The sequence below is a fragment of the Engystomops pustulosus genome, chromosome 10 (assembly GCF_040894005.1).
Source record: "Engystomops pustulosus chromosome 10, aEngPut4.maternal, whole genome shotgun sequence".
Lineage (NCBI taxonomy): Eukaryota > Metazoa > Chordata > Amphibia > Anura > Leptodactylidae > Engystomops > Engystomops pustulosus.
In genome coordinates this window covers 71,174,594-71,189,417 of record NC_092420.1, presented here as the reverse complement: position 1 = coordinate 71,189,417, position 14,824 = coordinate 71,174,594, and the positions used below count along the sequence as shown (strand labels likewise).

General features: G+C 44.0%; 1 protein-coding gene across 3 annotated transcripts in view; it reads right to left on the bottom strand.

Annotated features, from left to right (window-relative positions):
• TDRD5 (tudor domain containing 5) overlaps positions 1-14,824 on the bottom strand; it is a 49,643-nt gene that overhangs the window by 33,712 nt on the left and 1,107 nt on the right. For all 3 annotated transcript variants that reach the window (XM_072128469.1, XM_072128470.1, XM_072128468.1), the window contains exons 2-5: positions 12,162-12,392; positions 9,669-10,052; positions 9,154-9,587; positions 8,151-8,234 (exon numbers count right to left, since the gene is read on the bottom strand). In XM_072128469.1, the coding sequence (XP_071984570.1) occupies positions 8,151-8,234; positions 9,154-9,587; positions 9,669-10,052; positions 12,162-12,390 (1,131 nt within the window). In that variant the 5' untranslated portion in view covers positions 12,391-12,392. The remainder of the gene's footprint in view (positions 1-8,150; positions 8,235-9,153; positions 9,588-9,668; positions 10,053-12,161; positions 12,393-14,824) is intronic.

Genomic DNA, 14,824 nt, shown 5'->3' with positions numbered 1-14,824 from the left:
ATATACACTGGGGCAGGGTCTGGCAGGCTATATACACTGGGGCAGGGTCTGGCAGGCTATATACACTGGGGCAGGGTCTGGCAGGCTATATACACTGGGGCAGGGTCTGGCAGGCTATATACACTGGGGCAGGGTCTGGCAGGCTATATACACTGGGGCAGGGTCTGGCAGGCTATATACACTGGGGCAGGGTCTGGCAGGCTATATACACTGGGGCAGGGTCTGGCAGGCTATATACACTGGGGCAGGGTCTGGCAGGCTATATACACTGGGGCAGGGTCTGGCAGGCTATATACACTGGGGCAGGGTCTGGCAGGCTATATACACTGGGGCAGGGTCTGGCAGGCTATATACACTGGGGCAGGGTCTGGCAGGCTATATACACTGGGGCAGGGTCTGGCAGGCTATATACACTGGGGCAGGGTCTGGCAGGCTATATACACTGGGGCAGGGTCTGGCAGGCTATATACACTGGGGCAGGGTCTGGCAGGCTATATACACTGGGGCAGGGTCTGGCAGGCTATATACACTGGGGCAGGGTCTGGCAGGCTATATACACTGGGGCAGGGTCTGGCAGGCTATATACACTGGGGCAGGGTCTGGCAGGCTATATACACTGGGGCAGGGTCTGGCAGGCTATATACACTGGGGCAGGGTCTGGCAGGCTATATACACTGGGGCAGGGTGTGACCAATGCATTTCCCACCCTCGGCTTATACTCGAGTCAATAGGTTTTCTCAGTATTTTGTGGTAAAATTAGGGGTCTCGGCTTATACTCGGGTCGGCTTATGCTCGAGTATATACGGTATTCTCACACAAAAAAAACCCTTGACCAGATTTTTCAGCAAAAAAAAATGTAAAAAAGTTATGCCTCTGAAAAGATGGTGATGTTAAAATTAACAAGATTTTCTACTAATTAGCTTTTATTCAGTAAAATTGGGAAAGAATAAAAAAGCCATATAAAGGAGGAATTTCCATAATTGTGGTGATCCATAGAATAAAAATAACATTATTTCTAAAAGGTATGGTTCACTGTGTAAAAAAAAATTAGCAGACATTAGAGAAAATAAATTAATTTTGGTGGTTTGATATCAGAAGTAGATCTGATAGCAGATTCCTCCTGCCCCTGCCATAATGTGTAATATAATCATCCTAAAACCTAAAGGAAACTTTTTAAAAACTTTATTTTAGGAATATGTAAATTAACTGCAGACGCTACTGGGGAATGGAGTAGTTTTCGCTCCCAGAGCCCATCCAGACTAGTACACGCCCAGTAGCCTTTGCAGTTAATTTACATATTACTAAAATAAAGTTAAGTTAGGTTCCAGCATTATTAACCCCTTCCCGACATTTGACGTAATAGTACTGCATGCCGGGAGGTGCGTTCCCGCAAAATGCAGTACTATTACGTCAAGCTTCTGGCGCTGGCTCCTGAACGGAGCCGGCGCCAGAAGCTGCGGGTGTCGGCTATATATTATAGCCGACACCCGCCTCTAACACCCGCGATCGGAGATTTCTCCGATCGCGGGTGTTAACCCCTACACCCCACTCTCTACAGACCCAGGCCGGCTCATAGCTCCTTGGCCAGAGCAGGAGGTAGGATTTCAGCATTGAGGGGGCGGGGAGAGAGTGCGTGCATAAATTAAAATCTGGCGATGCCATGAAGGGGTGCATATTTTTTAATAGAAAACCACAAAAAAAACCCACAAAACACAACACATTCAGGTTTTGAGACAATGCACTGGGGCAGGGTCTGGCAGGCTATATACACTGGGGCAGGGTCTGGCAGGCTATATACACTGGGGCAGGGTCTGGCAGGCTATATACACTGGGGCAGGGTCTGGCAGGCTATATACACTGGGGCAGGGTCTGGCAGGCTATATACACTGGGGCAGGGTCTGGCAGGCTATATACACTGGGGCAGGGTCTGGCAGGCTATATACACTGGGGCAGGGTCTGGCAGGCTATATACACTGGGGCAGGGTCTGGCAGGCTATATACACTGGGGCAGGGTCTGGCAGGCTATATACACTGGGGCAGGGTCTGGCAGGCTATATACACTGGGGCAGGGTCTGGCAGGCTATATACACTGGGGCAGGGTCTGGCAGGCTATATACACTGGGGCAGGGTCTGGCAGGCTATATACACTGGGGCAGGGTCTGGCAGGCTATATACACTGGGGCAGGGTCTGGCAGGCTATATACACTGGGGCAGGGTCTGGCAGGCTATATACACTGGGGCAGGGTCTGGCAGGCTATATACACTGGGGCAGGGTCTGGCAGGCTATATACACTGGGGCAGGGTCTGGCAGGCTATATACACTGGGGCAGGGTCTGGCAGGCTATATACACTGGGGCAGGGTCTGGCAGGCTATATACACTGGGGCAGGGTCTGGCAGGCTATATACACTGGGGCAGGGTCTGGCAGGCTATATACACTGGGGCAGGGTCTGGCAGGCTATATACACTGGGGCAGGGTGTGACCAATGCATTTCCCACCCTCGGCTTATACTCGAGTCAATAGGTTTTCTCAGTATTTTGTGGTAAAATTAGGGGTCTCGGCTTATACTCGGGTCGGCTTATGCTCGAGTATATACGGTATTCTCACACAAAAAAAACCCTTGACCAGATTTTTCAGCAAAAAAAAATGTAAAAAAGTTATGCCTCTGAAAAGATGGTGATGTTAAAATTAACAAGATTTTCTACTAATTAGCTTTTATTCAGTAAAATTGGGAAAGAATAAAAAAGCCATATAAAGGAGGAATTTCCATAATTGTGGTGATCCATAGAATAAAAATAACATTATTTCTAAAAGGTATGGTTCACTGTGTAAAAAAAAATTAGCAGACATTAGAGAAAATAAATTAATTTTGGTGGTTTGATATCAGAAGTAGATCTGATAGCAGATTCCTCCTGCCCCTGCCATAATGTGTAATATAATCATCCTAAAACCTAAAGGAAACTTTTTAAAAACTTTATTTTAGGAATATGTAAATTAACTGCAGACGCTACTGGGGAATGGAGTAGTTTTCGCTCCCAGAGCCCATCCAGACTAGTACACGCCCAGTAGCCTTTGCAGTTAATTTACATATTACTAAAATAAAGTTAAGTTAGGTTCCAGCATTATTAACCCCTTCCCGACATTTGACGTAATAGTACTGCATGCCGGGAGGTGCGTTCCCGCAAAATGCAGTACTATTACGTCAAGCTTCTGGCGCTGGCTCCTGAACGGAGCCGGCGCCAGAAGCTGCGGGTGTCGGCTATATATTATAGCCGACACCCGCCTCTAACACCCGCGATCGGAGATTTCTCCGATCGCGGGTGTTAACCCCTAACACGCCGCGGTCGCGCTGACCGCGGCGTGTTAGAAGCATTTAAAGTTGAATAAAAGGCAATCGGACCCCCCCCGCGGCACTTACCGTGGGGGGGGGGGGGGGGTCCGCTCCTCCGATTGCAGCCCCGGGCCTGCCGGTGCCCGGGGCTGCGCAATCCTCATCCAGAAGTTAGGTTCCGGCAGGACCCGGCTGTAAGACACTGGGCATGCGCAGCATGCTCAGTGTCTTACATTACACAGTGCAATACTTCTGTATTGCACTGTGTAACCTGTAAAAAAGCTTGAACAAGTGATCAGAAGATCACTTGTTCAAGCTAAGATGTTAGTAACTGTAAAAAAAATAAATAAAGCTTTTTTTAAAATAAAAATAAATAACAAAATAAAGTGAAAGTCCCCCCAAACACCACATTTCCTTGTACACAAGTAATAAAGTATAAAAAACACTAAATCACAAAAAAACCCCACTTATTTGGTATCGCTGCATCCGTAACAATCTGTACAATAAATCCTAATCAGAATTGGAACCGCTCGGTGAACGTGGTAAAAAAAAAAACAAACCAAAAACTTGCCAAAAATTAAAACTTTTTATCAAATTGCTTTACAAAAAATGTTCTAAAAAGTGATCCGAAAAAGTTACAATCACCAAAATGATACCAATGAAAAGAGCATCTTGTCACGCAAAAAATAAGCTCACAACCAGCTCCGACAACCAAATAATACTATTTTTATGCCGCTATAAGAATGGCAATACTAAAACAAATGCAATTTTTTCTATTCTAGTTTTCCTTCAATAAAATTGGACAAATATAAAATAAACTATATAAATGAGGTATCACCGTAATCGTAGTGATCCGTAGAATAAAGATAATATATTATTGTTATGCTACAGTGAACACCCCCACAAGAATTGATGATTTTATTTTCCTCCACACGTAAAAAGTTAATAAAATTGCTTCAATAAGCTAAAACCCCACTAAAATGAAGGGTTTTTTTTACAGTGCATCTCATCTCGCAAAAAATAAGCCCTTATTTGTCTAAATTGCTTAAAAAAATAAAGATTGTATAGCCTATTCCCAACACGCGTTGTAATAGAACGGTGCGGCGGGTAGTGACTTGCCAACACGGTTAAGACACAGTGATCGGGGCAAGATGGCAGCTGTTCCTGACGGCCATCCATCCTGCCCCATGGAACAGAAGGGTTACGTCCCGCCCACATGATCGCTGCTATTGGCTCATCAATTCAGACGAGCCAATAGCAGCGAATTTACTTATGACGTCAGTAATACCGATCACCATGTCTGTAGACACGGTGATCGGGGCAGGATGGCGGCTGTTCCTGACAGCCACTAATTGTGCCTTGCGGTCCAGAGAGGTTTTGTTTCCCCCCTCTGTCCATGTTTGCCGCTATTGGCTGGTCGATTTGGTCCAGCCAAAAGCAGCAGTATTCGTCACAATGGGCATCGCTAGGGTGAATAAGAGCAACACTTGGCGATAATTTCCTTACGAAAAACGAAGATTTGTTACAAAAGCGCTGGCCGTGTACATTGTACAGATTACGCTGTACAACTCTTACGAGCTGTTCCAATGTGCAGGTCCTGCCGTATCATTTCTCAGTTTTCAAGAGGAAGATATTAGGAAACTAATATTGGGACAAGAAGGACGGGGCCCCAGTACCTCTGGTTTAGATGTTCCAGGACAGCATTTTCCCGGTGAATTCTGCTGCTTCTAATGGTAGGACTCAATAAAGAGTCTGTTCCAAAAGAGGAGTTAGGATGGACACTACATACTAAGGATGGACACTACATACTACTAAGAGACCTGCGACAACTCCAGAGTGACAAAAGTTTAGTTGGTCCCCTGGTATATTCTACCTCCTTATACGCAACACATTCACAATTCACGCCCAACCTGTTGTGAATTCATTTCAGTAAAATGAATAATTGTAACAACTGTTATGTCCCGTTGCTCCCTATACCCCTCGATTATCTCATAAGGGGCGCCACATAACGGGCACTGAACTTTCCAGAAATAATTGCAATTTCCATCTTGGACTCCATTGCACATCATATTTGGAAACCACCTATATGTTCAAAATGCTCATTTCACCACGTGTATTACACTATACCACATATTAGGGTTATATATACCACATATTACACCTTGCTATATTCCCCAAGGGGTGTACATTCAACAATTATGGTCACTTTTCGGGTTTTCCTCTGTTTTGGTACCACTACGGCTCTCCAAATGTATCCTGACACATGTGAAGGATTTCTGTCAAATTTGGCCTCTAAAAGACAAACATCCCTCTTTTCCTCTACTGTGCGCCCATAAAGCATTTTATATGCACATGTGGGGTACTTCTACACTCGGGAGAAATAGTTTTACACCTTTTTTGGGGTTATTTAATATATTATCCCTTGTGGCTTACAAAAATTAGGGGTAAAGTGACATTTATAGGAAATTTTCACCTTTTTAATGTTTAGGGCCTAATTGGATAATTTACCTGTAGGGGCAAATATATATATAACACATTGCAAAATTCTCTAAGGGGTGTGCATTCAAAGATTAGGGTCACTTTTCGGATTCTTATCTGTTTTATACCACTAGGGTTCTCCAAATGCATGTCAAACATTTCTGTCAAATTTGGCTTCTAAAAGGCAAACATCCCCCTTTCCTTTTACTGTGCGCCCATACAACATTTTATATACACATGTGGGGTACTTCTACACTCGAGAGAAATAGGTTTACACATTTTGGGGGGTTATTACATTTTTTTTATCCCTTGTGGCTATAAAAAATTTGGGGTAAAAGTGACTTTTTTGAGAAAATTTTCACCTTTTTTCCCTTTTGGGGCCTAATTGAATCAAACACCTGTTGGGGCAAATACACAAATTACACCTTGCTAAACTCTCCAAGGGGTGTGCTTTCCAAAATGGTTTCTCATGTTTGGGCTTTCCTCTGTTTTGGTACCATTATGGCTCTCCAAATGCATCCTGTCACATGAAAACTTTTTCAGCCATATTTGCCCTCCAAAAACGAAACAGCGCTCTTTCCATTCCAAGTGCCCCCTGTGCCCGTACAGCAGGGTACAGTGACAAAATGGGTATTGGCATACTCATGAAGAATTGCCCTAAACATTGTAAAATCCATTTTCCTTTTGAACCCATTGTGAAGGTGCAAATTTTTGTGTTCAATGAATCTATAGTAAGATAAAATTACATTTCTGTAATTTCATTTTCATTTATCTTTCACCCTCATGAAACGCTCATACGGTTAACAAAATTCCCAAAGGTTGTTTTGAATATTTTGAGGGGTGTAGTTTCTAAAATGTCAGGAAGGTGAAAAGTGGCTTCAGCGTTAAGGGGTTAAATTACAAATTAGGGCAGAGGCAGGTACAGTGGCGTAACTACCACCGTAGCGGTTGCTACGGGGCCCGGGGACGCACGGCCGCATGTGCCTAACCCGCCTACTCCCTCCCAAACAGCTTCCCATACGCCGGCCGACAAAGGGGAGCGACCACCCACCCAGTGACTGACCCACCGCACTATCCCCGCGCGCGCCCCCAGCAATTGCTGCCCGCCCCCCCCTGCACTTTCTGCCCGCCCCCCCTGCACTTGCCGCCCGCGAACCCACCTGCCCGCCCGAACGCCGAACCACCCAGCTGATGGCCTACACAGCCGCCACGCTGGACATCAAAAAAGTAAGTACTATTATTTACATGTGTTTGTATATATATATGCTAACGTGTGTGTTATATATATATATATGCTTATGTTTGGGTGTGTGTATATATACACTAGTGCTTGTGTGTGTGTGTGTCTATATATGCTAGTGCTTGTGTGTGTGTATATATATAATATATAAATGCTGTATGTGTGTTTTTGTATATGGTGCGAATGTGAATGTATGTATGTATGTGCTGTATGTGTGTACATGCTATATGTGTGTGTATATGCTATATATATTAAATGTATGTGTGTAAATGCTGTATGTATATGTTGTGTTTATACTGTATGTATAAGTATACATATACATACTATATGTATATAATGTGTATGTAGTATACAGTAAGTGTGCAAATTTGATGTGCATATACTGTATGAGTTTGTATATATGTGTATAAATGTATTTGTGTACATAAATGTATGCATATGAGTGTATACATGTATGTATGTGGATGCGAGTATAGGATAGTGAATGTATGAGTGTAGAACTTTATATGTGTGTATATGTCTGTATAAATTTGCATATATCTTTTAAAGGGGAAGGGGGCCCCATGCAGAAATCTGCTATGGGGCCCAGCCACTACTAGTTACGCCACTGGGCAGGTAGGAGGAAACGGTTATCAAATCTACTGATGGTAGATTTCTCATGGTAGGATTCCTTTAAAAGCGCTCCAAAGATATAAACACTTAGGCCCCTCCACACTTGCGAGCGTGATGTGTTGGACTTGCATCACACTCTCAGTCATTGCTGCATGGATCTTTTGGCCCAAACGCTGCAAACCGGAACTGAACTCAGCCATGTCAGTTCAGTTCTGGTTTGCACGGTTCAGGCCAGGCAATCCAGGCAGCACTTGCTGAGACTGTGATGCGAGTTCAGCGAATCACACTCGTGAGTGTGTAAGGGGCTTTATAGTGACATAGGGCAGATTTGAAAAATAGGGCTGTGTCCTTGAGGCCAAGAGTTCTGAAGTAAGTCACTTGATCCAAAAATTGAAATCTACTTGACTGCTAAATGTGAAAGAAAAGGTTAATAAATTATAAAATTCCACCAGTTTTTGGGCCTTCTGAATTATATTGTATTAGCCTTACATGTCTTATATCTTGACGTAGATCATTGCCGATGACAAAACCGGCTCTTGTCTGTGATAAACAGAGCTTCAAATCTTTGTCAAACTGTAGGGAAACAGCACAAGAGTCACATATGCAGCAATAAATACGATAGTATCCAAAAAGCAAAATGAAGGTATAGGATTATCTCAGACATTTATATATTTATATCCACAGGATATCACACGTGTCTTACAGATGCAGGTCACACTGGCTGAAGTGTTGCATAATCAAAGAAGAGAATAAATAGAAGTATAAAAATGTTGGATATTTCATGGAAATTTGCCTACTGTGTGAGACGGAGGATGTGGAAACCCAATGGGATGTAGAATGAACATGGAGGAATTTTGTAGGAAAATATAACAATACCTTAAAATCTGGTCAGACAGCCTGGAGTGGTCTAAGAAAACATGGCTCAGTGATGCCTTCATCTACTTGATCAACTACAGATCAGCTGCACTGAACTCTCTGCATATTAGTGACCTATAATTTTGTGAGTCACAGCGAAACTAGAGGTCTACTGTCCACTACTCAAATAATATAATATTTATGGGGAAGTAGTTCCACCATGGTATTAGGCCCCTTGCACACTGCCATGTTCTCACCAGACCATAACCCAGTGTTTAAAGGGGTTGTCTGGGATTATGTTTTACATATGGCTGGGGGACTCAGCCATAGAACTTAAACTTACCTCTGCCCCTTCCCCCACTGTCCTGAGCCAGCGCCTACCACTGTCGCTTGTGTTTGCATACAGAGGTGGGCAGCAACACACATCTACAGCTTATCCTTACTTGCAGAGGCCGGCACCGATGCACACTTGAGGTGCTCCATGAGTTTCAACCCCTTTAAGATAATGTCTGCATAGACTCATTGGTAAGAAGGAGCGTAAAGACCAAGTCTAGGGTTACTTACCAGTAACTCAGAATGTCATGATACGGTGGCTTTCTAAACCAGTAACCACATAAAGACACACTGTTAAACATACCTTCTCCTCTAGGTCCCCTAGATTGCAGTCCTTGGTATGTTCTTCTACACAAGTCTTTACAGAACCTGTGTTCAGGTTTGGACTCTCTTCAGTACCATTTTCTATGTGTGTTAATGGTACAATGTCCTGTACTGTAGCTGGCGTGAGAGAACTTGAAGTTGAGACATTAACGAAATCTGAATGTTCAGCTCTTACAAAAGAAGAAACTATTTCAGTATCTCCTTCCCCCTCAGTAAGGCTCTGAGCGGACTGCTTGGTAGCATAGTATTGCACCTCTGCTGCCATAAACAGCTTATCCAAGGTGATGACGCCAGCAGATTGAGGGGGTGCAGGCGTTGGGGGACTGTCCACAACAATTGGTTTTTTGGGAGGGTTTTGTTCTCTTTGAACAGAGACATTGCTAGTCCCTTTGAAGACGTTTCCTGGATTTAGGACTAGAACAAAAAAAGAATATCACAGAAAGGAAGAAATTACCAAAAGAAAAATAAATAACTGCAGCAGCTATGAACACTCACATTGTAATGTTGCGTTTCTAGCAGGAGCCTTAAGCATCAGCAATGAGCCAGCTTTAGTCTGCTGTACCTGCACAAAGTCAGACACCGACCTGAGGACTTCTAGGAGGGAATAAAAGCCGTAGCGCGTATACTGAAAACTCCGACCAAACCGTTTATAATAGGCCGTTTCCAGCTGGGATACCAATAATGACGATATGGAGAGAAGGTCCCGTAATTCACTTTTCACTGATGCTGGAAGCACCGGGGCTACTCTACCACGCCGCACCAAATCCATATGAGACACCGGTCTTACTGTACGGCGCTTGTAAATCCCTTTCCTTTTACAAGTGGTCTTCTGTCTAGATACCAGCTCGGCCATACTCCTGGTTTCTTCATTAACCACAGCTTGATTAAACGAAAGAGACGAAGAAGAATAATGACTGACATATTTATACACATTTTTGGACATATCAATACAAACTAATTCAATCTGAGTTAGAGCACACTAGAAGCACTTACTGTAACACTTCCCAGTACATATATACAGTGTATGTACTGCATACATTTTGAATTTACATGTCATTTGTAAGTGGAGCTTATATTCATTCTTTTGTAAAAATCTGTACTAAAAAACACACATATAAAAGTAGTGGATTTGACCTCAAATCAACCTCAAGTCAACATGAACCTACCACAATAGCAATGAAAACATTAAAGGGGTTGTCCAGAGTCAGTTTTTCTTTGAAAGGACATCCAACAATAATCCTCAGGACTTCTTTTATTATAACTCTATAGGTCACTGATATATATATAGTTATACAAGTTATGCAAATTACCCTGGGGCACTCATTCTAGGTCACCCGGGATCCTCAAATTTTAATTTATGCACACCCCCCCCCCCTTCCCACAGCGATAGATTGGTTTAAGGGTTGCACCGCTTGCCGTAAGGGGGGGGGGGAGAATATTAAAATACAAGGCTCCCTGAGGTGCTTGGTTTACGTAGTCTGAGCGTCCCAGGGCAATTTGCATAAGTTTTATAACTTTACATTTAAACAAACAAGCTATACTCTCCCGTCTCTGGTACGCTGGTTCAGCACAATGTGCTGAATGTGCTACTGTCAACACTGCATTAATGAGTCTATGTATACCCTGATAAATCTACCACCAGGGCTATATGTAAATGAGCCTGAGGGGCTCCAGGTTCCATTAACACCTATGGAGCCTGAAGCTCCTCAGGCTCATTTGCATATAGTCCGTCATCCTGGTGGTAGATGTCCTTTAAGGGTATCTACAAGATTTACCTCAGCGATAATGCTACATTGTACAAGCATCAGAGACCAGACACGACCTGCTGGTTTCTGATACTGCTTGGCTGGCCACACCACAATCCGCAGCAATAAGTGACACCCACACTATAATGCTACTGTATTACAGCATGGAAATGCTGTGCAGACAAATCCACAGGTAATGTCAAACATGACATTCAAATAAAATTTTAGTAAAATATCCTATTTTATAGATTCTTTTAGTTTTGTACATTTGTGAATATTTGTGGCATTTTCCATATGAGATGGGGGAAGGTGAACAGCACAGAATTATTTCTGTGGCTGTAGGATGGATGTAGTTCGTGCGAGGGAATTTTACATATCTGCCTCTCATTCTCTTGATCTCATCAAGTATCGCTCAATAGGCCCAAAAACTGGCAAACAAGCCCTGAAATTAGGCAGAATTCCTGCCACATTGTGCCCATTTGCTCTTACCCTGGTTCCACACCAGGTAGGGTGAAGGGGGGCAGCACAAGGCGTTACTGCCAAATGCCGACACACAAGCTACAGCATTTGTCTGTTCAGGCACAAGCTATAGCGCAATAATAGAAGTGCCACGGTTCAATCCCATCAAAGAGACACCAAATTTTTATACAGAGGGTTCTTTACTTAAGGACACCGACTTACGAAGGACCCCCAGTTACAGACGAATCCTCTGTGTACTCCTAGGGGTTGAGCTTTGGTTTGGATGCATTTCAAAAACAACATGTGACTTCATGTGCTGCAGACTGCTCAGCTCTTTGCCCCTAGCTCCTGTACAGCTCCTTCACAGAACTCATAGCCTGCTGAGCTGACATCAGTGGGAGAGGGAGGAGCTGTACAGGAGCACAAAGGTGGGGGCAGAGAGATGAGCAGTCTGCAGCACAGACAAGTCACATGTTGTTTTTGAAATGCATCCACACCAAAGCCCAACCCCTGCGACTACATAGAGGATTTTGTCAGGGAGAAAGGCAAGTTAGAACACACAATTATATTGTAATGCAAATGCTTAGAAATAACAGAAAGGCAGATGTGCAATGCAGGCGTGATGGGCTTCTGGAACCTTTCTTTAGTGAAAATTAGGTCTTTTGGTGACAAGTTCCCTTTAATAACGTATACACCTTCTTTATACCATATAGATGATTCTATGTCCATCGGAGGTCTGGAAGAAGACAAAGCCATCTGGTAGCAGTTTCTTGAGAAAACTTACCTGACAACACCACAGTGCCATCCACATTAGTACGGATGTGGACCACATCTGGCATATCTAGGAGGAGCTCCATGGTGGACCTGTAGTCTAGGGTCCTGAGTGGAAGAGGTGCCCCTATCATCATGCGGTAGTCATGCTCCAGTTCTTGAATACCGAGGCCAAGCTTGGAGGCGATCAGCAATGAACGCACATCCTTCTTTAAGGTTTGTAAGATCCGATCCTTGTTCATTTCTGTGTAATAATGGAAAAGCACAACTAAAAAAACTTTCTTATGCACCAGCTCCTCCTGTTTCGCAATCTAAAGTGTACAAACAAGCGTAAAAAATAAAATAGAATTGTCTTGCCACCATGTCTGGAATCACAACGTTGGACGATCAATATCTCAATGAAGTGAAGCAAGTGATGGCACCGGGGCCCACCGAAGTCACTGAATTGCTTGCAGCGGTTCCATGACTGCCAAAACTTGTAGCCCAGTGTCAGCTATGGTAAGGTTACAGCTGCAATCGTTTTTCTGTTGTCTTGTCACTAAACAATTATAACTAAAACCCTGAGTGTGCCGTCACAAGTACAGATCGTGCTACATTTACAAGCGCAGCGCGTCCCAGCGAATGCATTTGCAGTATAACACGTGCGATGGCTAGGCCACTCAATGCATTTCACTGGAAATGCTAACGAGATCGGATGTAGGCACGGCCCCCCTGAGCTAGCACAGCGCTTGTAAGTGCAGCTGTAGCGGTATTTGTGACTGTACCCTTAGTGTGGTCACATGCATTGCTTTGATTCTGTTTAGCACACGGGGGTGTACCATGGCCCAATAGTTCATGTGTTTCTATAGAAACGCATGCAATCTGCCACCAACACCTTGATTTGTTTAAGGGCACTGTCACACGGGACGTTCTGGCTGCGTTTGCACCCAACGCAAATGCAGCCAAAACGTCCCGTGTGACCCCGCCCTAAATGCAAGACACTGTGTGCTAGTTACCAATCGCATGCGTTTCTGTAGAAACACATAAACAACCAGGCCGTGGCACGCCCATGTGCGTTTTGATTCCGTTTTTAAAAAGAATCTAAGTGGTACATGTGACCGCACCCTGATCAGACTCTGATCAGGCCCATGGATATTTCTTATATTTTGGCTTACTTTTACATGCCCTGGCCTCAACAGTGTTTTGCTACATTTTCAGGACAACCTGGAATACTCCAGAAATTATGAAAAATTGCAATTATTAATAAAGCTTACATTAGGAGAGACAACAAGTCCTCTTTCTAGTTTGTTTTGTAATTTTATATAAATCCCTACAACCAAGGGCTCTTTCACATCACAGTTGTTTATCTTGTCTTACTGAGCCATTGTTTTCTAAGGGTCCTTAGGCTGGATTCACACGACGGGCACACGGCATTGTGCGGGGAGAGGAGGAGGGGGAGAGCGCTGCTCACCCCCACCCTTCTCCATAGGGATATATGGCGCACGGCGCCGTATGCCCTGAAAAAATAGGACGTCCTATTTTTTCACGGGGCATGGAGCAGTACGGTGTCGCACATGTGCTGCACCGTACCGCTCCCGAAGGGCGCCGCGCGCCCATTGCCGTCTATGGGGGACGTATATCGGCCGTATATACGTCCCCCTTGTGGTAGTGTGAATGCAGCCTTACACTGTATTTTCTTCCATCCGGTGTCTGTGGAAAAAATTCTGAAATCTATCCTATATCACAGATGAGGTACAGAAAAAAAAACAAACCCTGATGACAGGTTGTTTTTTCCCCCCACTTGTGAGGCTGGGGAAACAGTTTCTTCTAACCAATGTTAAGCTTTCAGATATTTTATTTGCAGATGTGAAGACAAAAACGTGGACAACAGGCAACAAATGCGTAACACACGTGCAAATGTGAATATGTCTGATTGCTGCAGCTCCCAATCACTTTCAGGCTGTATTCACACGTGGCATCAACGCATGCGTTTCTAAATGCAGATGTTAAAAGTAATTTCTATAGGCAAATTTCAGCTGCTGTATTGCACGTCAAAGCGCATGCGTTAATGCCACGTGTAAATGCAGCCTGAATATCAGGGGCTTCCAGCTCTGTGTCAGGGGCTGGATAATGGTTCCCATTATCAGACACTGTTGACCCATCCTCTAAATATCGGGACTATGTTCTCATAGCAGTAACCTGCATTTGCACTTTTATGTCAAAACCAGAGTGACACACACGGCCATATAAAAATATATACGGCCAGAATACAGCCCCATGCATTCCAATGGCCTATAGGGCCATCCATGTACATGGCCGTATTGTCCACCGTACTGTACCGTATAAAAATATAGAGCATGTCCTAGTTTCCACCGTATTTCCGTTACGTGCAGCCCATGGGAATGTATAAAATCAATGGGAACGTATAAAATACGGGCTAAATATGTGCAGCATGCGGCTGTGCACCGTATGCTACCGTATATACGTGCAGTATCCATAACCAGTGGGAGGTGCATTCTGTCATCCAGCCATCCCCCATCTGCCAGCTCACTGTATTTTATACGGATACGATGCAATAATACAGCCGTATATACAGAACACAAAAGACCATACGGTCGTGTGTATGAGGCCTTGTATAATTGAAAGATTGAAACTCGTTTGGGTTTAGAATGCTCTATTTTAGCTTACAGCGATGCT